The 11,118-nt window shown below is 48.0% G+C and overlaps 1 protein-coding gene across 2 annotated transcripts; it reads left to right on the forward strand.

Annotated features, from left to right (window-relative positions):
* The first annotated feature begins 3,940 nt into the window (after positions 1 to 3,940).
* On the forward strand, positions 3,941 to 10,137 carry LOC136501673 (uncharacterized). Of its 2 annotated transcripts, none has more exons than XM_066497189.1 (2): positions 3,941 to 6,058; positions 9,948 to 10,137. In XM_066497189.1, exons 1-2 carry the CDS (start codon positions 3,973 to 3,975, stop codon positions 9,998 to 10,000), a joined length of 2,139 nt encoding a protein of 712 aa, XP_066353286.1. In that variant the 5' UTR covers positions 3,941 to 3,972; the 3' UTR covers positions 10,001 to 10,137. The 2 variants fall into 2 exon arrangements, 1 of the variants encoding a protein (XP_066353286.1); XR_010770342.1 differs by lacking the exon at positions 3,941 to 6,058 and adding an exon at positions 6,071 to 6,487 and having other exon boundaries at positions 9,948 to 10,077.
* The last annotated feature ends 981 nt before the right edge of the window (positions 10,138 to 11,118 follow it).

Here is an 11,118-nt window from a genome sequence, read left to right on the forward strand (position 1 = left end):
CACCTCTTCCCCAGCGTCTCCACCACCGTGGATGACCAAGTGCTCGACGATGAAGGTGCTGGTGAAGCCGCCAGCTTCCCCCGTGCTAGGACTATTCTAGTCCCAGGCTGCCTTCTCGTCGAACACAACGTCGCGCGAGACAAGCACCTTTTCTCCATGTGGGTCGTAGAGCCGGTACGCCTTGGTACCCTCCATGTAGCCCAGGAACACCATCGGTGTGCTCCTGTCCTCCAGCTTGGTGAGGATCGGCTTCGTCTTCCTGACGTGGCCGATGCAACCAAATGTCCGGAGGAAGGACACGCTCGGCTTGTGCCCATACCAAGCTTCAAACGGCGTCTTGCCCTTCAGGGCCTTGGTGGGAGCGCGATTTAGGATGAACACTGTTGTGGTCACCGCCTCACCCCAAAACCTTATCGGCATTCCCTTGGCCTTCATCATGGATCGAGCCATGTCGACCACCATCTAGTTCCGTCGCTCCACCACGCCATCCTGCTGTGGCGAGTACAGAGCGGTGTGGTGTCGCACCACACCCTGATCCACGTAGTACGTAACAAACTCCACCGAAGTGAATTCACCGCCGCGATCAGTCCTCAGCACGCGGAGCTTCTTACCGCTCTCGGCCTCCATGCGCATCTTGAACTTCTTGATCGCCGTCGCCGCCTCGTCCTTGCTCATCAGGAGTTGCAGTTACATATAGCGACTGCAATCATCTACGAGCAGGAGGAAGTACCACCAACCACCATTTATGGCTGGCGTGATTGGCCCACAGAGATCATCGTGGATGAGCTTGAGAGCGTCCGTCGCACGATACTTGGCCGCCTTTTGGAACGACAGCCTCCTCTGCTTCCCGGCCAGGCAGCTATCAGCCAACCAAGCGCGTTGAAGCTAAGATGTCCGAACCGGGCATGCCACAGCCACAACTCCTCGGTGTGCCTTGCCGCTAGGCACACCGGCTGCTCCACCTTCAAGTCGAGCAGGTACAAAGGGTTCTAGGACCTCTTTACCTTGGCGAGAAGTCGCTGCTCTTGGTCCCTGATCCTAAGGACGTCGTCCTTGATTAGTACCTCGCTATCGCTCTCATACAGCTGACCAATGCTGATGATGCTTGAACGCAGCTACGAGATGTAATATACATCCGTTAGCGTGCGGTGCTCCCCGTTCTGGCACCTAAAGATGATGGTGCCACGCCCTCGAATTTTCACCCTTGAGGCATCACCAAACTTCACTATACCGGTAACATCGTCGTCGAGCTCAGAGAAGGCTGCCTTGAAGCCCATCATGTGTTTGCTAGCACCAGAGTCCAGGTACCACCGCTGCTCCTGGTCACTGCCCACACGTCCGAGGTGGACTTGGGCGCGCGGTTCGTCGAGGTTGACAGCCTTTAGGACCTTTCCAGGCCCTTCCACCGCCGTCACCTCTCCCTTCTCCTCGACCTCAACATCATGCAGTGCATAGAACATCGCCATCAGGATAGTGGCCTCATCCTCATCATCAGCTTACGCCAGATGAGCCTCAGCCTTCTTCTCCTGCTTGTGATTCGGGCACTCTCGTGTCCAATGGCCCATCTTCCCGTAGCGTCGGCAGGCATTGGGGTCGACCTGCTTCTTCCTCTCCGAAGAAGCCTTGCCACGGCGCTTGCCATCGTCACCGCGGCTGGAGGAGGCTACCCCAGAGTTCCTTCGAGTAGCCCACTCCTCCTCTGTTAGCAGCAGTTTGCCGTTGTCCTTCGTTGTTGTCGCCTGCTCCAGACGCTCGTCCACCGCTCGTAGACGGCCTATCACATCCTCAATGGTGAGGGTGGACAAGTCCAGCATCGTCTCAATGGAGAGAGTCATCTGGATGTACTTTGCCGACACGGAGTGGAGGTACTTGGAGACCACCTCCTCTTCGACGATGGTGACGCCATGGCTCTTTAGCTTGTTGATGAGCGTCTGCAGGCGGAGGAAGAAGTCCTCTACCGATTCACCATCCTTGAACTTGAGGTTGGCGTACTCCTGCTTTAGAAGCCGGACCGTCGCATTCTTTGCGCGGTCGGAACCGACGCGCATCGCCGCAATGGCCTCCCACGCCTCCTTAGCAGAGCTCTTCGCCCCCAATGGCTCCCTTCACTCCGCCGGTACAGTAGCGAGGATAGCCTCCAACGCTGACATATCGTCTTCTTCATTGTCAGTGCTCTTGACAATAACATTCCAGAACCGTCGGGCTCTGAGCTTGACCTTTATGGTCACCGACCACTCTCCATAGTTGGTGCGAGTCAGCGTCGGTCAACTGGTGCTGCTGACCTCCAGCACCATGCGAACAATGACCTCCTGTCATGGTTGGGTAGCCACAGCAGTGCCACTGTTATCGCTCAATTCCAAACCGTCCGTCATCGACAGTGGTTAGTCTGGCGACGGCGCTTGTATGGCTCCGATACCACTTGTTGGCCCACACAGGATCACCGGCTCAGGTGAGTCGATCACTCAGCAGTCTTGCCGACCACGACTATCGATGTCCGACCACACACTATGGCTAGAGGTAGAAGAAGAGAGGGAGAACAGAACATACACACAGTAGAAACACCAGCATTGGCCGGAGCTCTATAGAGAAGATGACAAATCTGAACTCTCTTTACTGAGTTGTAGTGGCAAACTATATATACAACTCTATCCATCTAGTCCTAGTACAGCTGTCATGCTACTACAGTGACTAGATAACACAACAGAGGTGACTCTGACGCCTGCTCCTGTTGTGGCTATAGTGCGACAGGTGAGCCGTTCGGCGCCTGCCCCTGCAGCGGCTACAGTTACCACAGTAGGGTATTTTTTCGGTGCCGCCTTCTCCTGCCGTGTGTTCACACAATGTTGCGGTAGATTATTTAACAGATCTTGCCTTAAAAAGTGAAAAATAACTTAAATGCAAAAGTGGTAAAACAACCGAGAAGAATTCAAAGGTTTTGTAAAAATGTCAGCCAATTGATGTTCAATATTGACACGGTCAAGTTACACATTTTCTCGTGATGGTCTGACGCATCACACGCACCAGTCTGGACGATTGGGCTTCAGCCTCAGGTTCAGAATCAGAGACTGAATAATCAGCTTCCCGCTCCCCCCTGTCACCGGTATACGACTATGATAACTAGATTTGGGTAGTTTGAACTTGCGTTCGTCGGAGACGCCGTAGCGAGCTCCGCCGCCGCCGCCGTCGGCTCTGCCTATCTGTTTAGAATTACAAATACAAGTCGAAGTTTTCCTCTCACCTCGCGTGCTCTCTTTAGGACGTTACACGGGTCGGGACCCACTCACAGCCACGCAAGGCCGGTAACTCTTGGATTGGGCTTCGACACCCGCTTTGTCCTAATGGGTTCGCAGCTTGTGCGCGCCCTCCGATTGTGGCACCCGTCATGGCCGGTGTAGTAGGAGCTCCAGGAACACCCCTCCTTCCTTGGAAAACGGCTTGTCCACGAGGAAATTGTTGACGTAGAGCTTGTTCATCTTCCCATGTGGACAAGGCAGCCGGTGTTTTAGACCAGCGTATCAAAACTTGAGGATGCAGCTTGTCTTTGTGTTCATGGATACGACGATCAAGTATCTCCATAGGGACCTGTAGAGTGTCAGAAAGAGTTGGCAACACATGACATACCGGTTCAGTAGGGGAGAGTGCTTGCTTCAGTTGAGAAACATGGAAGGTGGGGTGAATCTTGGCACCCTCAGGTGGTTGAAGCGTATAAGCAACAGGTCCCACTTTGCCAATGATCTGATAAGGACCAAAGTATCTGAAAGACAATTTGTTTGATGACCTTTGAGCCACTGAAGATTGGACATAAGGTTGGAGTTTAAGATAAACAGAATCCCCAATTGAAAAAGATCTGTCAGTGCATTTTCTGTCAGCGGCGGAGCCGATCGCCGCCGGGGTCGCGGCCGCGCCATCATCGACGACGGACGCGGACGGGACGACGGCCAGGGACATCGAGGACATGGTCGCGGGGGTCCGATGCACAACTCTGGCCGTGGGGGTCCAGCACCCTCTGCCGGCCGTGGAGGCCCTCCACCGGCTGGCCCTCCACCGGCCGGCGGTAGGGGCAACTCTGCCCGGGGTGGACGAAACCCTCGGCACGCAGGAGGTGAAGCTGACAAAGATCAAGGTCCAAATAGCTCTGCAACAGAGGCTGCAGTGGTTGAACAGGGACAAGCCGAGCAAGAAGAAGGGAAGAAAAGGAAACGAAACACAGTGAAGAAGGTGTGCACTATTTGCACGGATGAGCACTTCACAAATTTATGCCCTTTGTTGCGAGGCCCCAAACCCTCAGTCGCGTTGTGTGGTGCAGCTGAGGATGGGATGGGGTTTTTCCAAATCCAGGGTGCAAGAAATAATCAGATCGTGGAGACATCACAGTCTTCAATTGCAGCACTCGTCACTGTCAAAGTCGGCAAAGTATCGGCACAGTTACTTCAGGCGGAGCTGGCTAGGATTATCCCGGTCCGTTGGGATTGGGAGGTACAACAGCTGGGGGCTAACTCTTATGTTGTCCCCTTCCCCAGCAAAGAAGAACTGGATTGCATGATAGCAATAGACACCATCAACACAAAGAACAAGGAAGGCACTATATCTTTTGCTGAGTTTGTGGATGATGTGCAGCCTATTAAGGTGTTGGAGCAGGTATGGCTAAATGTCACCGGTGTCCCTAGGCGCCTGCGTTCGTTCCTATCGCTGTGGGCAGTGGGGACTATTGTTGGAGCTACGCAGAAGGTGGACATGGTTCATCTCAGGGCAACAGGTCAAGCCCGCATTCTAGTGGCTGTTTTTGACCCCAAGAAGATACCAGGTATGGCGGACGTTTGTGTTGGCACTAGTATCTACCGCCTATTTTTCAAGGCGGAGGAAGATTTACAAGCCGACACCGGTGCTGATCCGTCTGATGAGGACTTGTTGAGTGATAAAGATCTGGAGGAGGGAGACCGTGAAATGGAAGATGCGGAAGATCCTAACCCGCAGAACCCTCAGGATAATAGGAAGTCTTCCCAACAAGCACCGCAGCATACTCAAAATGTCCCACCTATGCAACAGGCAAATCTAGTAGATGAAGCTTTGGACTTGGCCTGTGAGCAACTCTTGGATGAGATCAGTCTTAAAGTTGCTTTGGAGTCTGACCTGGGGACTACCAGGAAGAGTTACTCTCCACCAACACAAGAAGAATTAGCGTTTTTTAACTCTAATAATACTCTTTTTTCTTCTGCTGTTGTGCCACTACCTTCGACAAAGATTGCTAGTACATTTGTCGACGCTTCGGGTGAGGGAGGAGAGGGCTTTACTCCGCCATTGCCCTCCCCCTCGCCACCGCTGGAGCTGGTGTCTCTTGCTGCCCCTATTGATATAGGGTGCGGCCTCGTTGGGGGCTCATCGGAGGCGGCCCTCTCTTCTACTTCTACAGCGGTGGAGACCGGTATCATGACGTCGGTCCCTGCAGCGGTGGAGGAACCAGAGTACGCCCCCGCTGCACAGGGACGTGGCCCGGCACCCCCACCACTGGAGGTCACCGCCCTGATGCCTGCACAGGGAGGTGGCTCGGCCACATCGACGGAGGAGACGCTCCGGCTTGACTCGTCGTCACCCAATGTTGAGGTGGCTCAGGTGATGGAGTCCACCGCTGCGGAGGTTCAGGAGGGGGGCCCTACTTCGCCACTCGCCCCCCTGTCCACGCCGACCGGGGGAGAGACAGTGGTGGTGCCGGCCTCTGCTACCTGGGGAGAGGTAGCGGGGACTACCGCCACTGCTACTCTCTCCACCCAGCCTGGAGAGGCTGTGGAGACGCCACTGCCTGCTGCACCCTCTCCCCCTGCTACGACCTTGGGAGAGGCAGCGGTGGCACCAGCCGGTGCATCTCAGGCCGTCTTGGAGGCAGCATTGTTGGAAGGAGCGGGTGCTACCTCACCATCTCTTGAGGGAGCCTCCAATCCCACACCTGTGGTGGTTCCCATCAAAGAACTACGACGGAGCACCAGAAACGCAACTTTAGCGGATATTCATACACTCCATAAGGCGGAACGTTTGACGGCGAAAAAGAACCTCGAATTCTCAGGTAACTCTTTTAATACCTTTCCAGATTCGAAAATTATTTCAAACCTTGGTAGGGTAGGCATCAACCTAGAATCCTCTACTGTTGCAGTTTTAAAAAATATTGAGGTAGCTAGGTCAGCCTTTTGTCAAAATACAAAAAAAGGTTGTTCTTCCTCTAGGTGCTCTGATATAGAGAGTGATGTTGAGAAAGAGGACCACCTTGAGGGTATTCTCAGCCACGCTTGTGGAGATCTAAATGAGAATATGCCGGTTGCTGAGTTGGATTCCATCATTGATGCACCACCTCTCAGTACAAAGAAGATTTATAACAATGCCAAAATTCGTGGCAAAGTCAAACTTCTTAAAAAGGCCAAAACCCCTTCTAAAATCATTATAAAATGAAGGGAGTTTTCTGGAATAGCAGAGGTCTTGCAGACTTGGCTAAACATAGGTACTTGAGGGAACTAGTTAAGGAAGAGCAAATCAATTTTATTGCAATTTCCGAGACTGGACGTGAATCCTTCCCAGATCATGTCCTCAAAGATCTTTGTGCGGGACATGAGTTTCTTTGGCACACCATGGCCCCCCATGGTAGATCAGGGGGCATTCTTTTAGGGGTTGATCTGAATTTTTTTGATATTGGAGCAATAGATGAGGGAGATTTTTATGTAAAATTCACCCTACGGTGCAAATCTAATGACTTCAAGTTCGTACTATATACAGTATATGGACCTGCCCAAATTCAAAACAAGAATGCTTTCCTGGTAGAACTAGCTAACACTTGCTCTAAAGAATCTCTTCCTTATATAATAGGAGGGGATTTTAATATAATGCGAGAGCGAGAAGATAAGAGCTCAGGGGATTTTGACTATAAGTGGCCTAATCTTTTCAATGCTGTCATTGATTCTCTGGATCTTAAAGAGATTGTCATGTCAGGCCGCCAATATACTTGGGCAGGACCTGGAGATGACCCGACTTTTGAAAAGTTAGACAGAGTCCTTGTGACCACTGAATGGGAGAATCAATTCCCACTCACTACAGTTGAGGCTAGAGATAGAAATATCTCTGACCATACCCCTCTAGTTCTTAGCACTGGCCACTCGACCCACCAGTTAAATAATCACCCTTTCAAATTTGAGAGAGGGTGGCTATTAAGGGAAGGGTTTTATGGTATGGTTGCAAATATCTGGCAATCTCCTTGTTCAGGATCAAATTCTCTGGAGCGGTGGCAATCCAAAATCCGCAGACTCAGACAGTATCTGAGGGGATGGGCTAAACATACTGCCGGGTCTTATAAAAAAGAGAAGAAGACTATACTAGGACGCTTAGAAATTCTTGACAAGAAAACTGAGACTTCTCAGTTATCTGATCAAGAAATTAATTTAAAACATTATTTAAAAGAACGTCTAGTTAATCTGCTGAGAGAGGAGGAACTCAAGTGGTATGAGCGTGCCAAGGTGAAAACACTATTGGAAGGTGATGCTAACACTCGTTTCTTCCATCTAGTGGCTAATGGGAAACACCGAAAGCAGCATATCTACAAACTTGAAAATGATCAAGGTGCTGTAATTGGTGATGATTGCCTCAAAAGCCATATTACAAACTATTATAAGAATCTCTTTGGGTCCCCCGAACAATCTGCTATCACTCTTGAGGAGGATCATATCGTAGATATTCCTCAAGTGTCCCCGGAAGAAAATGATATCTTAATTAGTCCATTCACCGAATCTGAGGTGAGGGATGCAATCTTCCAGATGGAACATAATAAAGCTCCAGGACCAGATGGTTTTCCTGCGGAATTCTATCAGGTTTTTTGGGAAATTATCAAGGAGGACCTTCTTTGTCTCTTTGCAGACCTACATTTGGAGACACTCGATCTCTACAGTTTGAATTTTGGAGTCATTACTCTAATTCCAAAGATTCAAAATGCCACAAAAATTCAGCAATATCGACCAATTTGCGTCCTCAATGTGAGTTTCAAGATATTCACAAAAGTGGGCACAAATAGACTGAATACGGTTGCCAAAACAGTGGTGAAACCAACACAGTCGGCCTTTATGCCAGGTAGGAATATTATGGAAGGTGTGGTAATTCTCCACGAAACCATCCATGAATTACACTCTAAGAAAAGAAACGGAGTCATTTTCAAAATTGACTTTGAAAAAGCATATGACAAGGTCAAGTGGTCGTTCTTACAACAGACTTTGCGTATGAAAGGTTTCTCACCTAAATGGTGTAGGTGGGTTCAGAATATGGTCTCTGGAGGAAGTGTGGGGATTAAAGTTAATGATGACATTGGCCCATACTTCCAAACCAGAAGGGGACTCCGGCAGGGTGATCCTATGTCACCTATCTTATTTAACATCGTCGCTGATATGCTAGCTATTCTTATTAATAGAGCAAAAGCGGATGGGCAGATAAGTGGAATTATCCCCCACCTGATTGATGATGGTTTATCAATCCTACAATATGCAGATGACACCATCATGTTTCTAGACCACGATCAAGAACAAGCGAAAAATCTCAAACTTTTACTATGCGCCTTTGAACAATTATCTGGGCTCAAAATTAATTTCCACAAGAGTGAGATTTTTTGCTTTGGGGCAGCCAAAGAAATGGAATCCTTCTACACTGATCTCTTTGGCTGTAAAGCAGGGGAATACCCCTTCAGATATCTAGGCATCCCTATGCACCACCGGCAACTCCTTAATTCTGAATGGAGAAAAGTTGAAGAGCGATTCGAACAAAAGCTCTCATGCTGGAAAGCGAAATACTTATCCTATGGGGGACGTCTAGTACTGCTTAATTCTGTATTAAGCAGCCTACCCATGTTTATGATGTCTTTCTTTGAGATCCCAAAAGGAGTTATCAAAAAACTCGATCATTTTAGGTCGAGGTTCTTCTGGCAAGGATCCTCAGAGAAACATAAATACCGCCTTGCCAAATGGGATATCATTTGTCGTCCCAAGGATCAAGGTGGACTAGGTATTCTGAATTTACAACTGCAAAATAAATGCCTACTAGCAAAATGGCTAGTGAATCTCATGAACACAGAAGGCATATGGCAAACGCTATTACAGAATAAATACCTAAATTCAAAAAGTTTATCCCAGGTCACGGCAAAGCCAAATGATTCACATTTTTGGAGAGGCCTCATGCATATCAAGGATGAGGTGCTGGCAAAAGGTTCTTTCGATATTAAGGATGGAACCACGGCTAGATTTTGGGATGATGTATGGGTAGGTGCTAGGCCTCTGAAAGTTCGTTATCCATCTTTATATAATATTGTGAGAGATCCTCACGCTACAGTCTCAAAGATAATGAGCACTAGCCCTCTGAATATTTCTTTTAGGAGGGCTCTGGTGGGTAATAAACTTACAGAATGGCTTAGTCTAGTAGCAAGTATTTCTCATGTCGAACTAATAAATGGATCTGATCATTTTAGATGGAGTTTAACCAGCTCAGGTTCATTCTCAGTCAGATCCATGTATCTCAACCTTATAGATACAAATACATCTTTTCGGCATAGGAAGATTTGGAAGATAAAAGTTCCTCTAAAAATAAAAATTTTCCTCTGGTTCCTACAAAGAGGTGTCATTCTTACCAAAGATAACCTGTCTAGGAAAAATTGGAAAGGGAGTCAGAATTGCGTTTGTTGCAATGGGAATGAAACTATTCAACACTTATTCCTGGACTGCCCTATTGCCATAATGATTTGGAGGATTATCTTCTTTGCTACTAGTTTAACTCAACCTAGATCAATCAGCCACATGTTTGGTAACTGGCTGTCTAATCAAAATAAAAGGATTAGAAATTTGATTTGGGTGGGAGTGGCTGCTATGTGTTGGGCTATTTGGAGATGCCGTAATGATGTTGTTTTTAATAAAATAAAATCTAACTCTATTATGCAGGTCATTTTCAGGGGAGCGTACTGGTTACGCTTCTGGGCCCAGCTGCAGCGTGAAGAGCAAGCTAAGGACGCGCTCTCGACAATAAGCAAGAAATTAGAAGTTATTGCTCTAGAGATATCCAATAACGGATGGAAACAATTTTATTGTTTAAGTTAGCGTCTTGGTCATGTTATAAGACCTTGGCTTTCTTTTTGGTTTTATCATTATCTGTAATTTTGGGCTGTGTACATCTACGGATGTAGAGGCCGGATGTTTATCCATTATCTAAAAAAAAATTTTCTGTCAGCTTGCAACTTCATTTTCTTCTGAGCTCTGAGAAGATGTTGCTGCAGAAGTTGTTGCAGGAGTGACCTATCCTGTAACCACTGATCAAGATCCTCAATTTCACAGTTTTCAACATCAATCCCCAGCTGATGTGATTCTCGGCCATAAAGGACAAAGAAGGATGTTTTGTTTAAACTGGTGTGGAAAGATGTGTTATACCAGAATTCGGCCAAAGGAAGCCATTGAGACCACTTGTTTGGACAAGCATAGACAAAACAACGTAAATATGTTTCCAAACATTGATTTACATGTTTTGTTTGTCCATCTGTTTGAGGATGGTAGGAAGAGCTCATTCTGAGTTCAGTTCCAGTGAGTTTGAATAATGTTTGCCAAAAATTGCTGGTGAATACTCTCTCTCTATCAGATATAATGACTAATGGAAGACCATGTAATTTGAAAACAGAATCCATGAAATGAGTGGCTACTTGAATGGCAGTAAAAGGGTGGGACAAGGGTATGAAATGTGCATACTTTGAGAATTTGTTGACCACAACCAGAATGCAGTTGAACTGTTTGGACTTGGGCAGGCCTTCAATGAAATCCAGGGATACTACTTGCCAAGCTCCTTCAGGAACAGGAAGTGGTGACAACAGACCTGGATATGGAACTCTCTCTGGCTTGGCTTGTTGGCAGACTGAGCAATGAGCTATAAAGTCTTATATGAACTGCTTCATTTTAGGCCAAGCAAATAGCTTCTTGATTCTGTTGTAAGTGGCTTCTGCTCCAGAGTGACCACCAATAGGGCTTGTGTGCAGTGCTGTTGTCATTTTGGTGTGTAATGAAGTCAAGTTGCCCAACCATAGTCTTTGCTTAAATTTGATCAGACCAGTATGGAGAGAAAAATGGC

The sequence above is a fragment of the Miscanthus floridulus genome, chromosome 13 (assembly GCF_019320115.1).
Source record: "Miscanthus floridulus cultivar M001 chromosome 13, ASM1932011v1, whole genome shotgun sequence".
NCBI classification, from domain to species: Eukaryota; Viridiplantae; Streptophyta; class Magnoliopsida; order Poales; family Poaceae; genus Miscanthus; species Miscanthus floridulus.

Excerpts from the sequence above, each read along its gene's own strand:
- LOC136501673 (XM_066497189.1), top strand. The coding sequence starts at position 3,973 with ATGCACAACTCTGGCCGTGGGGGTCCAGCACCCTCTGCCGGCCGTGGA. Across the intron at positions 6,059-9,947 it reads AAAGAACCTCGAATTCTCAG|GTCATTTTCAGGGGAGCGTA; the intron begins GTAACTCTTTTA and ends TCTATTATGCAG.